Consider the following 27590-nt stretch of genomic DNA (forward strand, 5'->3'; position numbering starts at 1 on the left):
AGAGCAATAGCGGATGCCGCCTTAAAAGCGGCTGTGGCGTCCCTGCTTCACGTTCCTCCCTCCGCAGAGAGGAGTCCACCATTGCGACTGGGCAGGAGCAGCACAGCTGAGGCAGAGTTAAAATAAAAAAGCAAATAACCCGTGTTAAAAAGAGCTATGTTAATGTACATCTTCAATAGCTAATCATTTGTTTGCTGTGTTTTTGAAGGGAAGCAACCTTTCATTGCTGACAAGAGTGGGTAAAGGCAGAGGCAGTCGCTCTTTAAGGAAACTTTTACATCCTGAAGCGGCCTTAAGGTTTTAATTTCAGAACAGGCACAGATTCAACTATAGAGTTGCATCCCTAGACCACAAGTTGAAAATTTAAGCTATAATAAATACTGTTACACCTCTACCATATTAAAACATTACATAAAAAAGCAATAGCTTACAGCTAGCACCTGTAAGTCACATCAGAAACATAGTTATGGATCTGGCTGATGTCACCAAGTTTTTTTTCTGGAAAGAGAAAAAAAGACAGTTTAGGCCTTCCCAGACATTTTAATGATGTACAAAAACTAATAACCATTCCAATTCAGCATTAAAATACAAACACTGTTTCTGTATGTATTCATATATACAGATCTAGTACATATAAAAAAGTCAATTATAATTTAAGCTTATGGACAGAAACATCTTTCTGCTTTTTTTGTTTTTTCTTCAACTTGTTTGCATCTTTGATTTGCATTCTCACTTGATCTTGTAATTGGGAGAAGAAGGCTTGGGATGACTTCACGGCCTTGTCTTTTCCTTCATCCTGTCAACAGACAAATCGTTATAGCCAAGAAATACATAAACAGCATCATTATATCTATCAGTTCTTCAAAAGAAGTCACATATCATCTGTAACTAATTATTGACTTTTGGAGGGTCATATTTATCTAATGTATTTGCTCAAACTACTAAACTGTGTAACAAGCTCTGGGCAGGCAAGCACACACACTACTTGTGTCCAAGATATCTGAAGGGATTGCACATACAATTACACCAAGAGGAACAGGAAAGAAACTTCTCCCTGTAAGCATGCTAAACGTTATCCTGCAGAATTTAGAGGTCCTCAGCTAGTGAAAATGAAATTATGCAGGGATATTTGAGAGCACCATACCTTGAGTAGCGATGCTTTGCCTTCTTTTGTAAGCTTTTTTAATTTTGCTGCAGCAGCTTTTTTGCTGAGCTTTTTGCCTTGTTCTGGTTTCATCTTTTCAAGAAGTTTTTGCTGTTTTTCCTTTTCCCTGAGCTTTATACGTTTACGAAGCTTTTTCTTTCTCCGCTCTCGTTTTTTGTCTGTGGGAGTCTTTTCTGCATCTGTTTTTAGATCACCTGCTTTGTTCTTTTCCTAAAGACAAACAGATCTCTGTATCCGTAAGCGCATAAAAGAAAGCTCACCTTAGAGTATTCAAGTCCATCTTAGCACTTTCATTATTTCAGAAGTTTAACCAGCTTAGGGTAATACCACATTAAAACAGATTAAAAACCATCAGAAGCTGCCATTTGTACAGCTGATAAATTCTACTGCCATTCAACTGCCCCTTCCACTCAGCTATACATTGAGAAAAATAATTACCATCACAGGCAAAACCCAACCATACTATCACAACCTAGGATACCTGGTCTGAGAGGCAGAATAAAAGAAAGGAAGAAAGAAAACAAAAAAGTGAACATTTTTATTACCTTGATCTCCTCTGGTGCTAAGAGAGCAGCATCGCTAACAGCAACAGGTGCTACTTCTTCCATACTTATAGCTGGCAGGTTTGACACTATTTTAACTTCTGGCACAGGCTAGAAATAAGGAAACATTCAAGACTGAGCACACCGTTTCACAGGAGCTTATAGGTAACTGGATATAGTAGGTATTTGGTTTTGTTTACAAGCAATTATAGTGTATCTAATAAGAAAACAGAACAAGTTCTATGTTCACTTAAAAATATACTTGGAAAACGGAACATCTCCTGTTTGGGAGATAAAAAAAAAGGAAGAAAGAGTAATTTTGAAACAGAAGTACATACTGGTTTGGGCGTGAAGTGGAAATTACAAAGTGCATCCAGTTTTAGGAAAAGCGAATCCATCATCTCCTGAATTTCTTTGTGCTCAGGATTTTCTTCTTCTTCTGTTTTTTGCTGCATTAATAATGCAGAGTTATTGCAACATCACTCATAAAACAATTTTACTTTAGCAAGATTGATAACACAGTATGCAATTCACAGCTATTCCACATATGAAAACCCAGAAATACTGAGGTATTTCCACAAAGGTGAAGACAAGTAGCAGCATACAAGTAAATACACACATTTACATGATGAAAACTTCAAACCAAAAGAAAAAGCATTGTTTATGTTACCTGGTGAAGTTTCAAGTATTCTTGCTCGTAGATCTCAGCCAGACTCAGTTTACTCTTTTCATGATCCAAAGTAATACGTTTCTTGTATTCAAAGGCATCCTCTTTTGGTTTTTCTTTTGGAACTACATCATCCCATGCCTGAGAAGGTGATAAATTAATGACCAACCGCAAGTACAGACCGATAAGTGCAACAGCTTATTTAGAACATGAACTTCTCTGGTATATTAACTAGTTCACACACGTCTCCCCCAAAACCTCTGGAAGTTCACGCTCTCACTTGTAAATGTAATAGGAGACATATAGCTCAAGTTTGCATGCTTATTTTCAGTGGATCAGGGCAAAAAATAGTATAATCAATAACAAACATGTAATTACCTTAAATATCCTTCCAATATATACTTTTATTTAACTAACAGTAAACCTCAACAACTTGGGGGATACAAATCCTCTATCAGTATCTTTTAAATAAAATTACAAAGTACACAACTGAGCTTTAGTTAGTATCTAGAATGCACAAGGAACTACACAATTAGGGTCACAGTCAAAAGTTTTGAGACTGGTTTTATATTCTAAATTAAGTCCTTATATATTTTAAAGGCAGTTCAGAAAAACAAACACCCAGTTTGCAGAAATCAATCAAGAAAACTCCCTACCTAACCTTTTAAGAGCTTAAACACTCTGGTGACACCAGTTTACAAAGAGAGAAGAGCAAGCAAGATATTAACCTCATCCAATATTCTCTGCTTGATGATATCTTCAAGTTGAAAAGTAGTTTCTTCTGTGATCACAGGAGCTGAGAAAAAGAAAACATTAATGTTTCTGCAGCAAGGCATACTTTCTGTTATGAGGAATAAAAAAAGCAAGTCCTCAATAAAAACGTAGCAGTGTGAGATTTCTGTTGATCAGTGAAGTTAAGTAAATAACACTGTTCTCTTCTACTGCAGAGAGATCTGAATGGGAAGGAGAATCATATTATGTGAGACTTGTAAGCAATTAAGTCTGCCATGGTATTAAGGAACATTCAAGCAAGTTAAAATTGAACCAGTAAGACTGTTGTTTCCCATGTTTTCCAGAATGAAAGTGCACAGGCTCAGAAATATGCTGAGATGTTTAACTGGCATTCTTGTTACCTTACTCTTGAGTCAAGGCTGCTATCAGCATGCTTAGAGAGAAGACAATCCAACACGACAGGGCAACATGCTTTCAAGAAAGCCACCCTTCAGTACTTACCCATTCGGACTGCATGATCAAAGAGTATTGTTTCCTCCAAAAGGCTGTTTTCAGGTCTCTTATGTCCAGTTACTTCCCCTCTAAGCTGCCAAGGTTTCTCCTCCAACAACTCTTCTTCTAAACTTTTTATTTTTTCACTCATCTGAAAAACAAATTTTCTAACAAGTTAAAAACAGTTCACAAGTAAATTCGAAGAAAGAAATAGCCATTTCAGGTACTTCCAATACCTACTCACATAAAAATGTGAGAACATATCACTCTATACATGCATCAGATATACATAAAGCACTTTAAGTTGCAAGCAGCCTCTTCATGTTTCTCTAACTTCTTCAGAGTCTAGCAATCATTAAAAAACAATGGCCACATTTTCAAAGTATTAGAAAAATAAAATAATTACCTTTTCCTGTCTCTTCTCAAAAGATGACTTAACCTCACTGAGATCAATACCCCTCTCTAATTGCATATCAGTAGCATCTTCTGTTTCACTGTCATCCGGCAAATTAAAAGAAACTTTTTTATTTCTCATATTTTCCATGACCGCTTCATTAATATCCTCAGCCCTGTAAAATCCAAATATAATGCATGCTAAAGTAGAAGTTTAAAAGCCACCATTTTTACATGAAGATATTTCATTCACTATGGGTTACCTGGCACAACTAACTCACACTTTAGAACTACAATAGACTTTCAGTGAAGGCAGAGACACTAGGTAAACTTCTATACATTAAAAACAACTTTTAATAGCTAAATAATAACCTAATTTAGTGAAATAAATACCAAGAAACACTCAGGAGAGGAGTAAAATACTTTCTGACTAAGATGACAATACAATCCACAATGATATAACAGAAAACAAAATGGCAAACCGTGACTAAAGAGAACCTAGAATTCACACTTCATTTTCTACTTCAACAGAGTGGCACATTTAGTGTAAAACTGCAAGAACACTTTAACTTCAAATAATGCATATACTTACTCAGACATGCTTTCTTCATTCTCCTTTTCAATAGCACTATCTGCTTCTTCATTCTCATAGTCTTCAGCATCATTAGCTGCTAAGTCATCATTGTCATCAACAGGATCAAAGAAATCTTTGTATGTTAGATCTCTAGAACTTTTAACTGGCTAAAAACATGAGATAGAAAAACCTGTTAGGATGACAGAAGACTAAGGGTATCCTGCCTTTAACAGCTGGGGAACAGCACTACTCCTGTAACTAATGCAGTTTACTCAAATCTCAGTACAGCCTCTTACAGAAATAGCCAAGACATTCTGACAGTTTCTTATTTCAACATATACAAAAGTCAGAGACAAATAGATTTTGCTGATTATTCACAGGTATTTGTACATACTCCCTTATACCTTGGGCATTCTTTGTAGCAAGAATCTCAGGAAATGCTAATAAGACTTATTTTCAAAACAAATACACAGCAATTCAGTGAAATGTGAGTTACAGAGCCAAGTCCCTGAAAAAAGAAGTTGCCAAGCTCCTTTTGCTCCGGCTTTGCACCAGTCACCCTAGAGATCTTTCATCACCAGAGGTCAGCACGAGCAACGCTTCCTTGTTTGCTGGGTCAGGTATTCTGCAGTTAGGCAAGGTCACAAATTTCTTACCACAAGACTTCCTAGCCCTTAATTCACACTGAAACACAAGACACATCTAAAGAGAAACTGGAATAGGAAGATGGTATGTTTTTCTACATCAGCTTATTTTGTTACAGAGATTGATGTCAAGTATATTATTAATGTAAAGCCTCAGAAAAAAATCATTAGTCATTTAATCAAATCTAACTCAGCAATTTCTACTTCGAGCTCAACAATTTATAGTCACCCTACCAGATACCAGATCCTGATTTACAGAAAAAGAATTCAGAGAATTACGTTACTGATATTCTTACTCTGACTTTAGTTTCTTCAAACTCCTCTTCCTCATCATCTGAGATAATGTCTTCAAAATAGTCGATATCATCTTCATCCTCCTCCTCCCTCTCCCCATTTTCCTTCTCCACATGTTCTAGAAAAGCTTCCATCTCAGCCAGCTTGAAGAATTTGTCATCCACTATAGACTTTCTTCCTGTTTTTTTCACCGCTGTTTTCTTGGCTGTTTTAGTTTCTTGCTCTAGTGCTTCAATATCAAAGTCAACATCAGAATCATCATCACTGTATTTCTCTATTACGCTTTCTCTGGGTTTACTTTTCTTTTCTTTAGCTTCAGTTTTATGTTCTGTATAGGCACTCTCCTGTTCAGTTTCTGCTTCTATCATGTCTTCCACTTCACTGTCACTGCTGGCTTCTGCATCAGAGCCGTCATCTTCCTGGTCAGAGATGAGGCAAAGGTCTTTATCATTGGTACACTGTGCAACAGATTTCTTGAAGACATCAAGAACCGCATTATTTTGGAGCTCTAGTTGCTGCCAGATCTGTTCTTCATCAAAGTTCTCTATCACCAGCTCTTTGAGAGGACTTCCACGAACTACACTGCTTCCAAGAGCTTTATTTAAATCATAAAGAGTCTTTGTTAACGTTCTGAAGTCAGCAGCCAGCTCATCCTGCACACTGGGAGTAAGAAAAAGAGAAAAAAAAAAGAACTTTAAAAAGCACAGCAGGCGTTGTATTTTTGTTCCTCCCCACACACTTCTACTTTGCAGAACTCACTTGCTTTCATTCATCTAAGGCTTCTACTGGGTTTACCATATCGAGCATTCCCAGCAATACAGACGTTGCAGTTAAGTCTCTTTGCTCCCCTTCCGTACCTGCACTTTACTGTATTCCGACCACATGTAAGCAACCCAGAAGTTTCGAGGCAGTACAGCACCACACACCCAAGATCCTCAGCCTCAAAACAACAACCATCTCCCTGCTGCCTCATTCCTCAGTATTTATCCTCGGGCAGCCATTCCATTTTCTCCCAGCACCAAAACACAGAAGGAAGAAACAGACATCCCGACTGCTGCGGAAAGGTCCGGGACGTCGCACCGGCACGGCAGAACGCGGCTCTGCGGCACCAGAAATCCCGTCGGGCCGCCACGGAGCCCCGCAGCGAGCGCCGAGCCCCGCGCCCACGCACCGCGCGGTACCTGAGGAAGCGTTCGGGCCGCGCCGCGGCGGCGCCCGCCACGCGGAGACACCTCTCCAGCCCGGCCACGGCCGCCATCGCCCTCACGTGCAGCTGCCCGGCACCGCCCCCGAGCATGCGCCAAAAGCTCCGGGCGGCTCCAGCGGCCGGCACCGGCGTTCCGCACACCAACGTTCCGCCCGCGCGGCCTCGCCAGGCGCAGCGGCGGGAGGCGGCCCGCCCCCGGCTGCCCCGCACAGACCCGGTGCTGCCCGCGTCCTCCCGCTGGCACCGAGCTCTCAGAAGTCCCCGTGCGGGGCCGGGCGGTGTCCGAGCGCCGGTGTTGACGTGCACTGTTAATTACGGGGACATTTATTACTGGTACGGCACAGTTCGCGTGCCCAGGACGTGTCACAGCCCCTTGCAAAGCCTCGTGCCTCGAGCACCGATCCGGGCTGCTCGTCACCCTGAGGCTCTGCCACACCAGTATTTCACTCCACAGCGCCGGGCGCGGCCTCTCGCACCTCGGACAGGCGCCCGCGCAGCCCCTGGGGCCGCGGCACCACGCCGCCGTGCCGGGCGCGCACCGTCACGCCCGAATGGGCGCGCAGCTCCGCGCCCTCACCGCGCCCGACGGCTCCGCTCGGCTCCAGCGTGCGGGGGGCGGTGGCGGTGACGGCGGAGGGCGGCCCGGCCCCGCCTGCCTGCGGCCGGGCGGGCTGCGAGCGGCGGGGCGGCGACATGGCGGCCTCCCTGGGGCGTGCGGCGGCCGGTAACGGGGGGCCGGGCGCGGCGGGGCTGCTGAGAGCGGGAGCGGCGCCAGGCGTGGGCGCACGGGTGGGAGCGGGAGCGGGGCTGCGCGGTACCGCCACCTCTGCCTGCCCTGCGCGCAGAGCCGGCCGCGGCCTCTTGTGGTAGCCTTACGGGCCTGCTGCTTGCTGGGCGACCTACGGGATTGGTTCTAAAAAGCTCTGATACGGCGTTACCTGTCTCAGCATAAACCTACGCAGCAAACCTCCTACTTAGAGCACCAGGATAGAGAAGCAAAGAGAAGCTTGCCTTTAAAATGTAATTTAGAGGTCAAATGCAAAACTCTTTCCCATTCACTGTAGCAATTACTTGAACCGTTCCCTCTCCTAACCTAATGGCAGGTCGCCCTCACTGCATCCTCACCGCACTGCTTTACTGCCATTGCCCGGAGGAGAAAAGTGAATGAGGCTCGGTGCAGCCTGGTGCTCCTTCAGAACTATGGAGCCCTTCTGATCCCAAAAGTACCTCTGGCGCAAACAGAGCAGTGCTAAGGACGGTCCAGCCCTTGCTGGCAGTTTCCAGAATGTGAACAGCACCTCAAAACTCCTGGGATTTAAAACAGACAAAACGATGCCGATTTTCCATTTCCAGAGAACTTATACACGGTGTACACAACCCCGCCATGCCCAGCTCCGCATGGTGACAACACTGTCTTTGCGCTTGGGAGGTTTTCCCAATGTCAAACCAAGCCACAGAGCAATGCCCAGTGAGAAGGATCTTCTCACTGGGGCTCACAGCTCTGTAACCCCTCCAGAGAGCACTGCTGCACTCAGCAGGATTTTGCTTGTATTTATTTACCTCACCGTGTAAGTCAACAAACACTGCCCCCATCAGGGGCAACAAGGCCTATGAATCAACATCTGCAGAATGCCATTTTATGCCAGGACAATTGCACATGTTTAAATTCTTGATGCACATAATACTAGCACTCAGACGTTTAACAACTAAAAAAATAAAACCCCAATAGATAGATTAAAAATATTCTTCAAAGGAAGCTGAACATTGTAACATACATTCCACAGTCATGCCAAGGCTAAAGACAGTAATCATATAGGAGGGCAGGGTGTGCTGAATCTTCCCTGAAGGACAAAATGCCTTAAAAAATTCAGATTGGATTATCAGTGCCTGAAAAATTACGTATTTAAAAAGAACAGTAGGGTAAATGATATATATAGTAGGAGAAGAAACTGCATGTGTGAATTTGGTCTGCACATGCAAGTTTGTCAAAGAGGGACAGATGCTTGGATAGATACTTCAGTAGCAGTCTCCATTGGTTTCAAAAGAAACAAAGTCTTATTTTTTATCGTTGGATGAAGTTCAGATTTATTTGAGTAATTCTCTAAGTTATTGGATGAATGCTTTTTTGTTTGAAGAATGTAACCACATCTCTCTGAACAAAGGACTAGCTTTGTGATTTATGCATAACTCACTGAAACATGAAAGTGATGGAGTTTCATTCTGAAGTTGCTGGAAAGCTTTCTTTTTCACTGCAGGGTCATCCTTTGATTATTGGGTGTGCTACTTCTTAGCATGAAAATGAGGCCAAAAGCATGAAGATGAATAAAGAGTAGAATTTCAAGTAACTAGTAACTATATGGGTACTAATCTATATAATGTCAGAAAAATACAGATGCTTTTTGTTTATTCTCAGCAGTTCATACTGATCCTTATGGAATTAAAACATGCATATGACTAGAGCCAGGATAAAGTCATACATCTTCACAACTCTAAAAAAGTCCTCTGTCCATACATACTCACTGAAAAAAATAGAGTTCTTAGGAGGAGGAAGTGGGTTGACGCATAATATGTATTTTGTATATATTTTGACTTCACAAGAATCTTTGGATTATTCTTAACTTTTTCACTCCATTCATTCCGGGAAATACTGCAAAAATCAAATGTTTCTTGAGTAGAACCCAACAGAAATAACACTCTTTGTTTCCTTTACTACTGCTTCAGTAAAAGCCAAATAACGGTCTACCTCTCTAATTTTTTGTCAAAAAAAAAAGCAAATTTAATCATAATAGCCATATAATCGTATGCCCTGTGTGAAGTACAGTAAGAATTACAGATGGGAGATATCAAGATGACTGGGAAGCATTGTAGTTTTCCTACTGGTCATCGCTGCCTGAAAATCTACATTAATAGTATTTGCACTCAATCGTGGCATATTAATACTTGGAAACAGGAATGAAATAAGAAAATTGCTTAGAAAACACCAGAAATAGCATAACAAGTGGTAATTTCACATCTTTTTTTCTCTTTTGGAAAATACTGACTTTCTGTAAGTGAAAGTTTCTCTTGCTTCACCAGGAATTGAATCAGACCTTAAAAAGTGATGACAGGAAACAGCCATTAATCTTAGGTAGATTGAAAAGAGTATTTGACTTTTTTTAAAATGCATTATTTACTCTGGTTAAACTCAAGTCAAGTTAATTACCCATTCCTCTGTTTATACCAACTAGAAGGTGCATGTTTTGTTTTGTATGTTACAGAGCATTGCATACTACTGCTTCCTCAGGCAATTACTTTGTTCTCTCCAGATACAGTTCCATTTAGATAACAACTGTATCTACAAAATAGTTTCCACATAAATATTTGAGAAACAAAAAATTTTCTTCTGCATAGAAGTTGCTGTTAGATTTTGTTTTAATATGTAAAAAACTGAAAAATACTTTGAAATATTGAGTTATTATAGTATCATTACTGTAACCTAAAGGAAACAAAAGCAAGAAAGAATTTTCCAGAACTTCTGGCTGTGATGAAAGTGATGACAGCATGTACTGTGTGAAAGGCTGGCAAGAATTACATCAGAGCGCTTACTTGGAGAGCTGAGCAAGCTTATGGAAGCACTTAGTGTAGGATGCTGATTTACTATCAAAATATTCTGAATATGCTTACTTTTATGGTAGTAAGAATTGAAAATATGTAAGCTGCATATTGTTAAAGCTTATACATAAGCGCACACATACATGTCTCAGTACTGCATCATTCTTGTTTGTGAAGTAAAATGAATTGATAGCTGTAGTCTTCCAGCAAAAAGGTACTTCTGTTTCCTACTGTGAAACCAGTTGATTAATTACAGCTACTGCTGTACCGTACAGGGACTAGTACCTTTCCAGAGTACAAAGAGCCTGAAAAATGTAAGCCAGTCTATCCTAAGTGTATTGGAAAGCATTCAGAATCTCAGTGTATCCTTGGCACAATCTCTTAGCAAAATGGCACATCTGTGAATTTGCAGCTAAGAATGCATCAAAGACGAATGCTGAGATGCCTCTAGCTTGGCCTTGAGGCACTGGGAACTCTGACATGGCCTAAAGCAAACTGGCATGAAATTCAAATGCTGCCTTTCTGAATATATCCTTTCATTTAATTCTAATTGCAGTGCTAGATGCAACCAATAAGAGCAATGTTTCCCTCCCATCTCTCCAAATTCAGCAGACTGATACTTATTTGTAATTGTTCTAATTCTTTTTTTTTTCAGATTAAAAAAACCCCAACTTTTGAACTGTTTGATCAGAACAGAAATAAGACATAGTGCAACGTTCAGTACTGTCTTGTCAGAGCAGTCTGAAGAGTTTTATAGACATCTAAGCAGTTTTCCATTGTACTTTGTTCCTCAGGGTTTCTCCATCTTTTATCTACATCTAGATGTTAGCCCTTGCTTTTGTGTCATATTGTCATTCAGTATGTTTTGTTTTTCATTACCTTTTCATTTATGATGAGACAAATGGTAGTTTTTCTTTAAGTCATGCTGAAGTCGGTAGCATTAGTTGCATTAAAAAAGCAAATATCGTTTTAATCTTCTGAATCATTACTTTTCAGTAGGGCATGGTATTATTCATTGTACTTAGAAGAGAAATATTTCTAAACATCTTGAAACATGCCAGTGAAACTAAGACCTGTGTGACACATGAGAAAAGTAAGAGCGGTTAAAGAATAATAATTGGAGAAAGAGAAAATAGGAAATGAAACACAGGCAAGGAGATGATAGCGTCCCTCAAGCCTCAAACACAACATGACATTTCTTTCCTTGCTGGAGTTAGTTCTAACAGATAAAAGCTCAAGTCTTTTATCTTTCTTTTGGGTCTTGCAGTATCAGTTAATTCTGTCCTAGGTTTTTGTTGTTGTTCTTGTTTGCTTGTTTTAATTCCTACATGTATAGGTATGTCCTTATTTCTTTCTGTATTTTATAAAAAGCTCTGAAAAATTCAGAAGCAACTTTTAAGTACATTATACAGCTGACTGCTGTATTTGGCCACATATTCCTATTTTTAACAAGCATATATAAGCATATAGAACACTTCTGAATAATTATAGTCTCTGAAAAAAGAATTTCCCTTGAGCTGAGAGTTCTACTGAATAATTCTTGGTCTTTGTCTACAGTCTGCATTCCACAGTAGTTTGCTTACAACAAGGAGTTACATAGGTCTCTTACAAGGTCAAAGAGCAATACCGATACTTTCTCAAAAGCATTATACTAATGCTATTAACTTTCTTTTCAGGGCTTCTTACCAGGCTGCAGACTTCAGCTCCAACAGTACGAACTTTATTATTATCAAATTCTTTTTCTCAAAACATTCCAAGCTGTTTGTGGAAATTGGGCCGACTTAATCATGTAGCAATTGCAGTACCTGATCTGGAGAAAGCTCAGTCCTTGTATAAAGATGTGCTAGGAGCACGTGTGAGTGAGACTGTTGCTCTTCCTGAACATGGTGTCTACACTGTTTTTGTGGAGCTGGGAAATACAAAGCTGGAACTTCTACACCCTTTAGGAGAGAAAAGTCCCATTGCAAGCTTTCTGCAAAAGAATAAGACTGGAGGAATGCATCATATCTGCATTGAGGTATTTAACATATTATGTAAATATAATATATAAAGTTTGAATTTATTTTTTCCATAGGCTTCAACTGTGTAAGTTGTATAAGGCTGTCATATTTGTGAAAATTTCTGCTGTAGAGATGGAAGTCTTAAATGTGGATTTTTTTCTGTTTTGGAAACCATAGTTCCATTCCTTAAATTATGCCATGAACTTTTCCTTCTGCATGCTGTAAAAATTATATTATGTGTTGTTAATATATATCCAGTGTGGAAGGTAGACAAGCCCAAGAGCTTGTTAGGAGTACTTGACAGGTGGTAACTTCTTCACATTGGAACTTCCTGATATACGCTGGTAAAAGACACAGTTGTAAGTTCAAGTTGAAGCATAGTTTAGATTTTCAGTAGTTTCTTGCTGTTTGATATGTCATTGATAATTGTATGAAGAAGTAAAAAAAGACCATTGGTCACAATGACCCAACATCAGTGAAGTCTGTAGAGTTTCTTCTGTCCTGTTTTTCTTATTCAACAGAGAGATAAGTTTGGAAACAATAGAGTATAAAGGTAGTCAACTATATAAGTAGTCAACTTATTTAGTATATTCATATTTTAGCATAGATGTTGGATGCAAAATTCCACATTGCTGCCTATTTTTAATGCTTTCCATATTTGAGTATTGCAAACTTTATTATTTCACTCAAAGAGTTATAAATAAATAAAGAAATGCCCCATGTGAGTGAAACGGTTTTCCAACTTCATCTATAAAGACCTTTCTGTTTTAGAAACATGAAGGTGAACCTAGGAAATGGGAAGTATAGAAGAAAGAAGTGATTTGCAGTAAGACCAGAGAAATGCTCAAGCTCTCTGTAGGACCAGCAGTGCTAAGTTATAAGAGAAAGAAGATGTGGGCACTTTTCAGCAAAAACCTCCCAAGAGTTTCAAGTAAATGTAATAAAGTTTTAAGAAATATTTATTACCATCTGAAATTGTTCTGTCTAGTTCTCCGTTCTGTAGAGATAGGCTCTTTCTTGTTGAAGACAAACCAAAGACAGTTGTCAAGGGAAAACATACTGTTAATTATGAATACTGTGAAGAATGGCACACACTAATTATCTCGTGTTGAAAAATGCAGAAGTGTTGTATTAAAGAAGAAAACACATAACTGTAAATAGTAGGCCAAGAAAACCAGGAGTGATAATGGAGCAGATAAGATTGATTGAACATATGAAGTATTACTATCTACAGCATAATCTCCTAAGTGAAGTCTTAGAACTCACTGCTAGATTCTCTAAGCAAAAAATAAAATAAGGTAAAATAAAATCAGATAAAGATTGTCCAAAGTCTCCTATACTAGCGGTCTCCATGTAAATCCAAATGGGAGGTTATAGATCAGTTTACATGGAAAAAAATGTTCAGTTGTTGGCTTGGAACTGAAAACAAATTTGGTCACCACCATAGACAATCAAAAAGAAATTAACCACTCCTTCCCTAATTTTCTATTACCCTCAGAAGGAAAATCCCAGCATTTCAAGGCATATTCTCTTCTGAATTTAAGCAAAAATAATTTTCAGATAAACAAAAAAAATAATAATTTCAATTGAGTATTTGAAATACATATGAATATGTTATAGAAATAACTTTCCATGAAAAATCTTATTGCAAAAAGCTGAATTTTAAAAATATCTTTCAGTACTAAGGTGGAAGTCTGATGAGTTTATCAAATTGCTTTTCATTTCTTCCTCCTGTCTTATTCAAAGGAAAATTTTATATAAACGTGTTGGTAGAGAATTTGCTTTGGACAAAATAAGCATTTTTATAAGAAATTAAGTAATTCCAGATGATCTGCAATTGAAATTAGTAACTGCAATGAAAAGAATGCTGAATGTTTGGTAGGATATCCAGTCCTGAAACTCTTAACGTGATTGCAACCACAGGCTTTTCACTGTTTGCTCTCACTGCTTCCTTAGGGATACAGAAATTGATTCCAGCTGAGCCCAGATACAGTTCTCTTCTGGCTATCTCTGCTGGAGCTTTTCTGCTTGGGGAAGCAACCTGAAGGGGGCTATAGGCTACTTCTGACACTTCTGCTGTCTTTCTTTATGTAACACTTGAGTCATTTCTTTTTTTTTTTTTTCTTCTAGCTGACTGGTAGTTGTGTGTAGGAGGAGTTGTAGGGAGTTCTGAATTCTGATGAACAAAACTGCAGCAAATGAGTAGGAATTAGCAGATGTCTGTTACTCTGAGTCAAGGCTAGGCATCTTTCATACAATAGTGTTATGAATGTTTATTCATGGAGTTATGTCCAGACACCTCAATTGGGAAAAAAACCAATGCAATTATTTTAATTCTAGGCCATTATAGATTACTGACTATTGTCTTTGCTAAACTGAGTGCTAATTTTATTATTTTGAAGGATGGATACATTTAAGGTTTGGGAACATTCAAACAATCTGATGTCATGACATCAAACTTAAGATCACATTATATGGTTTAGACTGGTTTTTGTTAATTACATTTTACTGCAGGAAACCTCTGAAACTTAATGGTAAATGCTATTATTTTAATTAAGTTTGACTTTAAAAAAAAAGAGAAAAAGGAACAGGTCACAGTCTGGGGATATTTTCTGATGAACTTCTGTAAACCGTATTTTTCTCTCATAAGGTTGATGACATAAAAGCAGCAATGGCAGAACTGAAGAAAAAAAAGATTCGAATATTGAGTGAAGAGCCAAAAATAGGTGCACATGGTAAACCTGTGATTTTTCTTCACCCTAAAGATTGCCATGGAGTCCTTGTGGAACTTGAGCAAGCCTGAGCTGCAATATTCATAAATAAGACAATAAATGAGTTGTGAAGTTACTGAGCTGGTGCTGAGAATATTGATGTGCTATTCAATCTTTACAAATTCACTGTAGTTCCTGTGGATTAAGTACAGCTTTTGAGCAATAAGATAGTGCTGCAGATTTCTTTGTTCCGCATTTGATTTTCACAATCAATGTGTTGACATTTCTTGAATTCACTGTGATTCTCAAGATGTGTACCTAAGCCAAGTTGCATTTATAACAGTAATTTTGTTCTGTTGCCTCATGTTCTTGCCGCATGGCTTTACTTCTGTAACCACAGAAACTGTACAGTTTCTAGGTCATCCCACATTATTTTGTTCTACATTTTAAAGCAGAGACCCAATTCTCAGTGACAACAGTAAAAGCTTAGATAGTCCCTTTAGAAATAAAGGGAAAAGGAACATCGTACTTTCTGTCTTCACCATTCACTGGCTATGCTTCATACCGACTGATTGGTTCATGCAATAAATAAATCCATATGTTATTGTATGGCTATCTGAAATCATTAAATACCTTTTCCTTGGCATAACAATTACTAGTGAGGATGTTACAAGCATAAATCATCATGTTGTTTTTTACCGATTCTGCATATGCAGGCAACGGGAGGAAAAATGTCTGAAAAATTACTTGACTGAGATATATTTCAGACTTTAAGATGCATCTTGCATTTTTGTTTTTGTCAGGTAGTGAGTATTTGTTTTCAGATTTTATCCATAGGAAGATCTCTGAGAGACACCTGTACAAATAGTGGGAAATCACTTGCTCTATAAATATTGTTTTCTAATGCAAAAGTGCTTACAGAATCACTGGAAAGCATAAGAAACATAAGTCTTGGTTGTGTACAGTCTCCTCACATCAGAAAGCATGCCAGCGTACTTAGTTTTTCATAGACTGTAGACACAGTTTGTTGACTTATTCATGGCCAGACTTCACTTTATTTGTGCATGTTAAGCAAGCAGTATTTGTCCTGATACTTTTCTAAGTTTGTTTTGATATCAACTGTAGAAATTGAATACTTTCTGTTTCTCTCATTATTTTCCCAATCCTCAGAAATAATATTTTTAGCCTGGATTTTTTATATTCCTACATCCTTGCACATACTCCACCTTCATCTAAAATAAGTTCATTTTATTCTAGGATAAAAAACCTCTGGTTTTATCATGTTTATTCTGCAATTAATCCACCTGAATAATAATAAAAAATAATATATCAGTTTGGATTTGTGTTCACTGTTACCATCTTTACCCAGTTTATCATAAGTTTTGGAATAACTTCTTCTGTTTTGAAGCTGCAGTTGCAGCATTTAAAACAGTTGTGAGACTGACAATTTGGAAAGCTGTGAATGAATGACAAGAGAAACTTCTGCTCACCACTTCCTGAATGGATATCTTTCTTAATGCACATGCAAAAGTATTTCTGCATATTATTAAGGACAGTCCTTGGATTTGGAGTGTTGCTGTGGCAGATTAATGGAAATTGGTGTGGTCAAGAAAGTCTCACCGGAAAACAGTGGAATGTGGGGATGTTAAGATACTAACAGAAAGTGCTCAGTTGATTCTCTCCTTATTAGAAATTCTTCCTCTAGTGATATGGGTTTGTTGGACTCAAGAACCCACAGTTAGGAGAAAAAGGTAAGAGTTAATTGTTTTAGTAAATACTCATTTGTTTTATCATTGTATTTGTCTTTTTGGTGAAATTATTAGCCTGTGAAGCAGAAGCAAATTCCTAGCGCTTCTCATGTTGTTACTGAGCTGCAGTAGAAACAGTAAGTTAACTGATAGTTAAATCATGGAATATTGAATCATGTAAGATTAATATAGAAATGGGAACTAACAACTTATAAAGGACTTACTTATAACTTAAAAACTTATAAAGGAATTGGCCAACATTTTAAAATGGAAGATCTCACCTTCTTGGAAACACAAATTCTATCACCTTTGATAAACATTTTCAAAGCAGTTTGAATGTTTTATGAAATGTAAATTTATTTTATTGTGAAGGAGGAATGTTTGCCTCTTAAATTTGTATAATCCTTTAGTATCTATAACATTATGCTATCTCTGGTGTTTCATGTTCATTTATACTGTCTTTCACATTTTTTAAGAGCACTGTTAACTGTTAAATATACAGCACAGACTCACAAGTTAGGAAGAGTTCTTCCAAACATTTTAAGTAGATATATTTTGAAGCACTTTGTGACATTTCTAGATATAATATAAAGTGATCTTTAACTGTTACGCTTTATTATCGTAAAAATAGTACATAGGTACTAAAATCTTTCATAAAATGTTTAATGAACCTTTTTACTCACTTTTACATTGCATTTTTTCCCAGTAATAAAGATAGGTCTAAGTAATGATTTAAAGGAAACAAAAAGTTCTAAAGTAACAAGTAACTGTGAGCACTCTGACGGCAAAAGAGACTAGACACAGTTTGCATCAAATGAGAAGGAAAATCTCACTTCTGCATCAGTGGCTGGTTTGTATGAAAAAGATTATTTTCAGAAATTGAAGTTTAGCAAAGAAGTATATTATTGGACTGGTATTATGCACTTTATTTTTGCCTTCCATTTTGGTATGTTAAATTTATAATAACCATCTGTCTGAGTCGCTATCTCTAAAATGAGGTGAAGGGAGATTGTTTGTTAGGAACTTAAATTTAAGAATTTTAAAAAAATGTATCTTATTCCCTTTTGGACCAGCTGTAGCACAATACTTGAAACTGCAGCAGCTTCATGAAGAAAACACCTGGCTGCCCTATCTGACTGGGAGTACTGCTTTTGATGTATTGTTTGGGAAAGTGAAAAGTTCATTATGTATATGAAGCTTATTTCATTAAGTTAACAATTTTGAGAATTTATAGTGTTAATTTAAACATGATCTTTCAGATGTCTGCATTACCCATCTAAGGATCATACGTAACTTTTATGTAAAACACATATGCATTACTGTTTATGTAATATTTGAATTTCATTATTTTCAAAGGGGAACCAAAATCAAAGATGTCTATAGGATATAAACAGATGAGAAAAGGTACCACAGACAAAAAGAAAAAAAAAGATTAAAAATAGCAGCTTAATAGCAAATGGCTGTTGTGTGAATCTTAACAGAAATTGTACCTAAACAAACAAAAAAAATCCACTATCTGGGTTTCCATGAAAGGCCTTTGCATGTAGATGGAATCTGAGTTGGTGCTAAGCAACTGGTACAGCTACCCCGGGCAAACAAAGCGTACCAAGCTGGATGGGATGCAGAGTGAACGTTGAGACCGAGCTGACCGGAATGCAGTATAATTACATTAAGGCGGCTTTTCACTTTTGCTGTCATGACAAAGATTACTTTTTACAGTCAATAGCTTCCAGTCTGAAATCTGCATACTAATGAGCAAGTCCTGCCATAATTGGCTAGCAGCACTTGATCTCACATATTCTTCTTATATAGCAAGTAAACACCATCACCTGGCTGCTCTGGGAAGATCTCATTGTTTCTGATAAAATGCCTAAGAAACCAACTGGGTTTGTCACTCACCATACGAAATGCCATTCTTGGAGAGTCATAGAATCACAGAATTACCTGGGTTGAAAAGGACAATGATCACCTAGTTTCAAACCCCCTGCTATGTGCAGGGTCGCCAACCAGCAGACCAGGCTGCCCAGAGCCACATCCAGCCTGGCCTTGAATGCCTGCAAGGATGGGGCATCCACAGCCTCCTTGGGCAACCTGTTCCAGTGCCTCACCACCCTCTGGGTGAAAAACTTCCTCCTAATATCTGACCTAAACCTCCCCTGTCTCAGTTTAAAACCATTCCCCCTTGTCCTATCACTATCCACCCTTGTAAACAGCTGTAACCCCTCCTGTTTATATGCTCCCTTCCTTTTTTTAGTTGTTATATAGGAGGTTTTATGTATTACCAGCACAAGAGGATAAATATTGTGATTCAGTCTCCAAGTCTGCTGCCCCTAGGGTGGAATGTGAATGTTAGAGGCCAAGTGCTAACCCTCACTGCAGCGTTCAGACTTCTGATTTTTTATTTGGTTTTGTTGCACTGGAGCACCTCATGTAACAGGTCACGAATGGCCTCAACCCGAGGCCTTTAACAGCAGGATGGCTTTCAGGAGTGCACTTCACAGCAGAATGGGATGGAAGACTGACGAAATAACACATGCGATGGCCCACACCAGAGCTGCGTTCTTGGGTGTGCAAACCGGGTACGTGTGGTCGCCAACCCGGAGGCGTCCGGCACTAATGGTGCCCGAGGGGGCACCATGAGGGGCAGGCAGCCCCAGCGGACGGCTCCGCTCAGCGTCCCGGTGCCCGGCAGGTTAGCCCCCATCACCACCCCGCCCGCTTTCCGTGCCATTTCGTGAGGCTCAGGGGCGCGCCGCAGCCCGCTGGCCGCCCGCAGGGCAGCGCGAGGGGGTCTTCCAGACCTCCTCACAGCCTCGCCGGGAGCAGCACCCTGTGAGCGGGGAGCGACGCCCGCGCTCCGGGGCGCGAGGACGGCCGCTCGGCGGGACGAGGCGGGCGGGCTGAGGCGAGGCGGGCGCGAGGCGCGAGGCGCGAGCGAGGCGGGCGCGAGGCGGGGGCCTCCCCATCTCCCTGAGGCGCCGCGGCGGTCGCGCTATGCGCCATGCAGGTTCCCGGGCGGCCGGCTGTATTCTCGCACGCAGCTTCCCGGGCCCAGCAGCCGTCTCGGTGTGTGGCGCCGAGGCAGGCACACAAAAGAGCGGTTGCGGCTGCCCCCGTGTCGGTCGCCGCGGCGCGGGGTGGGGACCGGCGTCGCCGCTGTCAGCCAGGGTAAGGAGAGGGGCCGCAGGGCGGGAGCCCGGCGGTCGGCGACGCGGCGGTCGGCGACACGGCGGGGCCGGGGCTCCGCCGGGGGTGGGGCGGCAGCATCCCTGCGGCTCCTCACGGGAGCGGGGAGCCCGCGGCGCCGGGCGGGAGCCGAGCTCGGCCCGCACCTCGGGAGCCGGAGCGGCGGCCGCCCCCGCCTCATCCGCTGCCCGCGGGGGGACCCTGCGGCATGGCGGCGCGGGGCTCGGGCGCGCGGGGCTGCGCGGGGCCGCTCTCCTCCCGCTCTCCTCCCGCCGTCGCGAGGCGGTGCCACCGCCGCCCCTCAGCCCGGAGCCGGCGGGGATCGGCGGAGCGGTGCGGCGCCGCGGTCGCTCAGCCCCTCTGCTCCCCGCGGGACGGCCGCCCCGAGCGGCGTGCGCTGCCCGCCCGGCTCCCCTCAGCCCCGCCGCGCCGGAGCGGCTCCGTCCGGTGATGCGGACGCCCCGGTGCAGAGCGGTGTCACGCGCGGTGTCAGGGTTTTGTTGCAGGGCTGGAGTCCCTTAATAGAGTCAGGCGAAACGCAGGAGGAGCCCTCATGCAATGCAGCACCGCTAGGAGTTTGTATTTGTTTCTTATTTCGTGCCTCCCGTGTACAAATGGATCAAACGTTGCCATTTGCTTTTTTCTCCCCTTTCTTTCTTTTTTCTTTCTTTCTTTCTTTCTTTTTTTTTTCCCCGCTCCCTTCGTCATGAGATCTGGAGGGGAAAAAGCCGCACCGTGAGGAACTCACGATTTTTCTTGGGATAAACAGCACATTGATAATATCCTGATCTGCTTTCCCCTTTTGGAGCAGTTTTTGAATACAATTTTTGTATTGCCGTAACAAAAGGCGTGGGGGTGGGGGAGAGGAGGGGAATGCTGCGTTTCTGGCTGCATCTCGAGAGGTGAGGGCTGGCTCCTTGCCTCGGCAGCCTGCGCTTACAGGGCTCTGTAGTTAGCATCCTCAGCGTCGTTCTGGTGGCTGCTGCATGGAAGTGTAAATAAAGGCGACGGAAATCTGGTGGCAGTTCAGAGATGATGTGCATTACACTGAGGTTTAAGAAAAGTCATAAATGACTGTGGCTCGTTCGGGTAAGAAATGGAAATGTTTCGGTTGTATTACCTCGTCAAGGCCACTGTATAATCTCCCTGGAGGGGGGCTGGGAAATCTGTTTGCAGAGAAGGTATTCCATCTATTTTGCCGAATGCCCAATGCTCCCTCATTTTAGCAGCAGAAATGAAAAACAGAAGCAACTGCTATCACAGTTTTATGTGGTTGTGTGTAAGCAATAGTATTTCTACATAAGATAATCTTAAAAGGAATTTTTGTGTAATTGTTTATCAGCACTTAAAAGAAAAAACAGTACGTGCTGGATAATCTGTATGTTGAAAAGCATAAGACTGAAGCTTTTCTTAAAGCATAAGATGGAAATTGATCACTATATAGTCCAGATTCTCCTCTGTGTGGGACAGCCAAGGTGGATGGACCTTTTATTTCTGTATGTTGTGCTATGGGTACTAAACCACAGAAGGGGAAGCTGCTGTACTTATTCCTCTATAGGCTTATAAGGTTTTATGCTGCAGAGTTGTCCTTGTAAACCTTGACTGTCAGGCTTCCAGAACCTAAATTCTGTGATAGTTTAGGTCTTATCTGCACTTGGAAATAGCTAAGGCTATTTTTAAAGATGCAGTGTTGCTCCTAATCATCAGCTGCATTATTACTTTGCCCTGATCCTCTAATCATAAAGAAAAAGCGTTCCTGAAAAGGTCATGGTTGCTCAGCTTTTTTGGTCAGTCTTATGATTCTAAGGGGGGGCCTCTTGAAGAGCAATCTTTTGTAGAGTGACTTGGTGGATCCCAGCTCAGGCTGGAGACTGGAGATAAATTTTTACAAGAGCTAGGTCCTTAAAAAGTGACCTTTGATTAATGCTGTAAACATGAGGAACTACTTCAAGAAGAGTAATTGTACCATCTCTCCAGCTGTTCTGACAAGAATACTTGCTAATTTCCAAAAATACCAATGCTTAAGCCTCTTCCATGTTATATTCCAGTGCTGAAGGTGAAGAAATCCAGCAAGAAGAGATCTGTTTCTGGCTACCAGATGACAGAGAAAAAATTAAGATCTTCTTGTCCAGATTGAAATGCTGGTTGAAGCCTTTGAACCCAACCTCAGCTGGGGAAACCTAGAGTTAATGAGCTTTTATATCCATTTCTTATTTAATCCATGCTTGAATAAAATAGCCCATGCTGTAAGCCATTGCAACAATAGAGGATGGAGAGCAGCACTGCTGAGAGGGCTCTGGGGTTGTGGTGGACATCAAACTGCACATGAACCAGACATGTGCCTTAGCAGCAAAGATGGCCAGCAACATCTTCATCTGTGTGGAATGCAGCCAGTAGACCAAGGGAAGTAATTATTCCCTTCTACTCTGCATTAATTGTACTGTATCTGTAAAATTGTCTGGTTTTTGGCACACCTAGTACAGGGAAGATATTTATGAACTGGAGTGTGTTAAGCAGAGGCCACCCAAGTGGTTGGGGTTGGAGGCCAGGCCCTATGAAGATAGACTTTCGGAGTGGGGCTTGCTCAGTCTGGAGAAAGGAAGGACTGGGGAGCAGCCTTCCAGTACTTACAAGAATGTCATCAAGAAAGTAGAGCAAGCCTCCTCACAGTGGTGTGTGACGGAGAATGAGAGACAACAGGCACGTGTTGAAACAACAGGTGTTCAAGCCGGATATTAGGAGAATTTTTTCAGCCTTGAGGACAGTGATACATGGGAGCAGGTTGCCCAGAGAGGTTGTGTGGTCTTTATCCTTGGGGATTTTTAAGACCAGAATGGATAATACCCTGAGCAACCAGATCTGGCCCTTCTGAAGACCATGGTTTGAACAGAACGTTGGACAAGAGACCTCCAACATTCTTTCCAACCTGAATTTTCATACGATCCTGCAAACAGTTGTATGTTTGTGCCTATCCTTAACTGATACAGGAAGTAGATGTTCCACAACACAGAACTTTTTCTGGGAGGAACTAGTGCTTCCCTTCTAAGCCTTATCCATGTATCTCAGCTAAGAGAATGTAGTATCAGTATGATAAACTGGCCAACTATCATTACCTTTGTTGATAAACTAACGCATTACTACATGCTTCCTGGAGAAGAGAGATTTACTTGATAAATTCATATTTTAATGTTGGTGTAAAGAAAAGGAAGAATGCACTCTTTAAGTTAGTGGGTTTTTTTTTTTTGGTTCTGCTTTTGGGCAGTTAAAGCCTTGGAACATTAGTGCAAGAGACATAACAGAAGTTCTTATAGCTGGAGAAAATAAAGCACTAGTCCAGTTATATGGACTTCACGAGTTAAGAGGAAGACATGCAAATAGAGCCAGAATCCATTAAGTTTTAGACACTTCAAGAAACATGCAATTGCTGATTTAAAAGTTCACTGTAAGTACTTTGGATATTTGACAATGCTTTTTATCTACTGGGGAGAGCAATAAAGTGTGAGGATTACTTACTGATTAATTTCTTTTTTCCTGATGACCTATTTACCTTTGAAGACTGTGTGAAAAGCAACACCAGTAAGCACCATGCATTTCCTGAAATGTTCAATGCTTTAGGTTTGTCCTGCCTGCAGAAGCTAAACATACAGCATGTAAACTTTATTATGGCATCTGTGAGGAGGGCTTTCTTTCAAGTCTAAATTTTGTCAAAACTTCAGTCTCATCTCTTAATAGTACCATTCTTCAGAATAATGGTACCATTCTCCAGAAGAAAGATCTTATAGCATTGGCAAAAACAAATACAGAATGAACATTATTTCTGATGCTCATAGGTAAATGCACTGTCACTTGAGTACATTACACTTCTTTCCTCTTTTGTTGCAGTACTTACTGTCTTCACCTACTGCAGCAGAGATGGATGACTTGCACTTCGAGAGGAGTGAATTAGAGTAGACCAGAGCTGCTACAGAAAACTGTAGGATTAATAGGTACTTCCACCTAGGCAAAAGGGAGAGAACTAGAAGCTATCTTCTCATCCCCACCTACAGAGAAGTCTCATCATTTTCATATGATAAGGCTGTGTGATGTAATGCTGGAGATGCATATACTTAACTATAAGTATATTCATGCACGAAAGGATCATTTGCTTTTAAAATAGAGGTAAATAGAAAAGAAAGGAAAGTTTGCCAAAGATATGTGTGTGTGTGTATATCTACATTTAAAAAAAAAAAAAAAAAAAAAAGGCTTGGATGGAAGAAGTATGGCAGTTATGAGCAGTATGGGGTTTGTAGTCTAAATAAGGATTTTCAAATAGCATTAATTCTGCAATGCTGATATCCACCTGGATTGCCATTGGTGGTTACAAGAAGGAGTATTTTGGGATAGTTGTCTGTTTTGAAGTATTAAAGATGAAGCTTCCCTTAGAGAATACTACTTCTCATTACAGACTTTAGTAATTAAGGTTCATCCACATAGGAATAACTTGCTATTGTTTTATTTCTTAAAAGACAGTTTGAATATTTCTATTCTGTTAATTGAAGGAAGTCATTTCTGAACTTCATTTTGTAAGTTGATGTTGGGAGCATTTGTGAACATGTCACTAGCTAGCATTTTTTCCAGTGTTCTGCACTTCCTTTTATTTTTTGAAAGATTCCTCTCTCAAACACGTCTGTCAGTTACAACCTTTGTGAAAGTTCCTCTCCCCAAACCAGTTGTATCATAACCTTGATCGTTTTCAAAGAGTGAAATCTGCTAGGTTTTCTTTCTTAAAACATTTCTACAATTGAGAGACCTGACCTTGCAAGTTTTTCATCTGTAACTCTTCTACCTTTGTGTGTTAAGAGTTTGTGAGATCTAACCCTTGAAGAATTAGTGGAACTCTTTCACCTAAGTTCAATGGTTAGATTCAGCTAAGGTTTAGTGATCATAGCAGGAAAGTTTCTTATGGTCATAAGTGTAGCCCACTGGTTACAATCCAACAGTGGTTTTGTAACACAGCCCATGGGAGGTGACTCTGTTGAGGTAGATTTGCAGGTCTAGCTGCATGACCACTGCAGTCCAGAACACCAAGTAACAAGATAACTTGGGGATTTGGGGGTTCATTTCCCTTTTCTACTGTAAGGCACTCTTGCTGCAATGACTGTAAAGAGTCATCTCTGCTTTAATGTTGTTTTACTTTGGATTTGTTGTGAGTGACAGCCAAGTGCTTATCTTAGCATGACACTGCAAGGTTCTCTGAAGATTTAGTGAGATTATAATTCCAGTAAGAATTGAACAGAAGGTTCAGAAGCAGAGATTGAGAATTTATGTTCTTACATATACACTTTCATCTTTACATCTCACAGTGTTAAGAGCCTAAATGGAGACCTTTCATATCTGAGGCTTTTAACAGCTAATATAAACCTTAGTTTATATTAACTAACAAAGTAGCAACAGATAGTGACAATGTTACCTTAATTTTCCACAAACATACTGTACCTAGATGTGATCCCTATGGATCTGGAGAAGGAAGTCCATAGGCTTCCTGCCATGCAGAAGGCCATCAAGAATTCTTAATCACAGAGATGATGAAGGCATTGCAGCATTTCATATCAAGGAAGAAACAAAGCACATGGAAAGTCAGATGGAAGCAACTCTTCTTGTCATGAAGCATTTGCAAAGGGTAGGAAGTTTTGGAGTTGTTTTGGTAATAAAGCTTGGGAAAAGCTCATCTACGCAAAGGAGAGACCTGTAGATATTTAAATGCTGAATTACTTTAGGAGCTGTAAACTGATAAGAGAAATATTATTAGCACATCACAGAGGAGGAACACTGGGGGGAAAAAAGAGGGGGCACAACATGATAACGTCTGTGTTGCTGGTGGTGATAGTCTGTATGTGAAAATTCTCTGAGGAGGAGGAAGTGATGAATTTTTGAAGTGTAGGCTTCAAAAGAGAGAATATTTGGAGGTATGGCTAACATTAGCTGTGTTTCTAGTCAAGGTGATACTTGGCTGAAATTGAATGAAACACAAAACTATGAAGTCACAGAATCACAGAACTGCAGGAAGAGGAGACCTCAAGAGGTTATCAAGTCCAACCCCCCTCCAAAAGCAGTTCCCTACAATAGGTCACACAGGTAGGCATTGAGATGGGTCTTGAATATCTCCAGAGAAGGAGATTCCACAACATCTCTGGGCAACCTGTTCCAGTGCTCTGTTACCTTTACTGTATGGAAGTTCTTCCACATGTTTGTAAGGAACTTCCTATGTTCAAGTTTTGGGCCATTGCTCCTTGTCCTATTGCTATGCACCACTGAGAAGAACCTGGCCTCTCCATTTGCCTCCCACCTCCCTTTAGATATTTATAAACATTAACCAGAGAAGTCACTGCTGTGTTATGTGCATTTAAGCAGAATAACCAACTACCAAGCAATAAAAAAATCAGCCTCTATGCCTTTCTTTTCTTTTTTGCTCTCAAGTACAGCAAAACATTTAGCCAAATATTTTTACTCTACACAGCTCTTTTCCCCCTATCGTTATACAAGCTCTAATACAGGGGGAGAAGCCCAGGTTCCACAAGGACAGCACCTATCTAAGCAAAAGATAATCCCAGAAAGAGTACCTGTATTTGATATTCAGTGTTCAGATTCTGTGAAATAGCTAATTTTTATGTGAGAGAAAGGAAACGAAATAAAATAGGATTCTCCCACAGCCCTCCCATGTATTTGCTACCTTCATGCATTAGACAGAAACAAGAGTATTTGCGTGGAATTTTTGTTTCCCACTGTGCTGTTCAAAATTAGCATCCTCTGCTGTACTTTACTGGTTGGCCTGTCTTAGGAGTCTCAGAAGTGCTAGTTAATTTTGCCTTCTCCTGCCTTAGCAAAATGGTGATATGTTCCCAACTGAGCACCTGGTTACTGAAGAGACTGGAACAACTAAAAAAAACAGTTGTACAGACAAGATTCTGTTCTGGAATGGCATAGTTTTTTGTTGTTTGTTTGTTCTTTGACTTCAACAAGAGCAAAATGATACCAAGTGGTTGCCATTACTGTCTAGAATCACTGATACTAGCTACCACAGGAATAACACTTCAGTGCAAGGGAAATTGAACCCTTTTGCTTTAGTCAAATGTTAAAATAGGCCTCAAAACTCATACTCTTAAAGCCAATAAGGATGCCCTTTCAACACGTCAGAGTGAATACATGGAAATGGAATTGCTTGTTTCTCATTCAGAAGGAAGATTGCTTTACAGCTACCAAATACACACTAAATCTCTCTCCCAGGAATGAGGAATTTCATTTTTTTTTTTAATGTTTTGTTCTAATCAGTAACTTTTCTGTTAAGGATGGCCACCCTGACTGCAATTTCCTGGGCAGAAGGGTTTTCAGAGATTTGATACTACTTGCTACCAGGTTCCATGATTGCTGGATTGTCTTGAGCAAGTTCTGTCCCAGTATTTCTCATTGTTTCCAAGCCCAATGCAACTACCAGTGTAGGAATAACTGTAAGTGCAGTCTCACAAAGAACACAAATATTTCCCCTGTTATAACCTGATCCAGGATGGGAAAGAAGCAAAGGCTTACCTTGGTTCCAAATTCTTACTTTGCAGCATAGCATGTTGTTGCCATGCTACCAGAATTGTTTACCTTCATATTTAAATTTAC

General features: G+C 40.6%; 3 protein-coding genes across 8 annotated transcripts in view; 2 read left to right on the forward strand and 1 right to left on the reverse strand.

The window, feature by feature from the left end:
• Window positions 1-520: 520 nt before the first annotated feature.
• MPHOSPH10 (M-phase phosphoprotein 10) overlaps window positions 521-27590 on the reverse strand; it is a 43805-nt gene continuing 16735 nt past the window's right edge. Inside the window, exons 1-11 of one of the 4 annotated variants that reach the window (XM_031616444.2) lie at window positions 6685-7237; window positions 5506-6163; window positions 4584-4732; window positions 4005-4167; window positions 3608-3749; window positions 3103-3170; window positions 2378-2515; window positions 2046-2156; window positions 1711-1818; window positions 1145-1375; window positions 521-796 (exon numbers count right to left, since the gene is read on the reverse strand). In XM_031616444.2, the coding sequence (XP_031472304.2) occupies window positions 647-796; window positions 1145-1375; window positions 1711-1818; window positions 2046-2156; window positions 2378-2515; window positions 3103-3170; window positions 3608-3749; window positions 4005-4167; window positions 4584-4732; window positions 5506-6163; window positions 6685-6800 (2034 nt within the window). In that variant the 5' untranslated portion in view covers window positions 6801-7237 and the 3' untranslated portion in view covers window positions 521-646. Of the gene's footprint in view, window positions 797-1144; window positions 1376-1710; window positions 1819-2045; window positions 2157-2377; window positions 2516-3102; window positions 3171-3607; window positions 3750-4004; window positions 4168-4583; window positions 4733-5505; window positions 6164-6262; window positions 6326-6360; window positions 6642-6684; window positions 7238-27590 lie in introns of those variants that run through there. The other 3 variants (XM_031616445.2, XM_090148761.1, XM_090148760.1) reach the window with 3 other exon arrangements.
• On the forward strand, window positions 7305-17324 carry MCEE (methylmalonyl-CoA epimerase). The gene is made up of 3 exons (XM_031616446.2): window positions 7305-7434; window positions 11978-12318; window positions 14952-17324. The coding sequence occupies exons 1-3, from the start codon at window positions 7404-7406 to the stop codon at window positions 15102-15104; spliced, it is 525 nt and encodes a 174-aa protein (XP_031472306.1). The 5' UTR covers window positions 7305-7403; the 3' UTR covers window positions 15105-17324.
• APBA2 (amyloid beta precursor protein binding family A member 2) overlaps window positions 19734-27590 on the forward strand; it is a 90244-nt gene continuing 82387 nt past the window's right edge. For 2 of the 3 annotated variants that reach the window (XM_090148757.1, XM_031616447.2), the window contains exon 1: window positions 19734-19928. The gene's annotated coding sequence lies outside the window, so the exon portion shown is untranslated. The remainder of the gene's footprint in view (window positions 19929-27590) is intronic. The other variant, XM_090148756.1, reaches the window with a different exon arrangement.

The sequence above is a fragment of the Phasianus colchicus genome, chromosome 12 (assembly GCF_987193195.1).
Source record: "Phasianus colchicus chromosome 12, bPhaCol1.hap1.1, whole genome shotgun sequence".
Taxonomy (NCBI): domain Eukaryota; kingdom Metazoa; phylum Chordata; class Aves; order Galliformes; family Phasianidae; genus Phasianus; species Phasianus colchicus.

What these genes read in the sequence shown, in the direction of transcription:
- MCEE (XM_031616446.2), top strand. Translation starts at nt 7,404, where the DNA reads ATGGCGGCCTCCCTGGGGCGTGCGGCGGCCG. An exon ending in CCTGGGGCGTGCGGCGGCCG is followed by an intron (nt 7,435 to 11,977) that starts GTAACGGGGGGC and finishes CTTTCTTTTCAG; the next exon opens with GGCTTCTTACCAGGCTGCAG. An exon ending in TGCATCATATCTGCATTGAG is followed by an intron (nt 12,319 to 14,951) that starts GTATTTAACATA and finishes TTCTCTCATAAG; the next exon opens with GTTGATGACATAAAAGCAGC.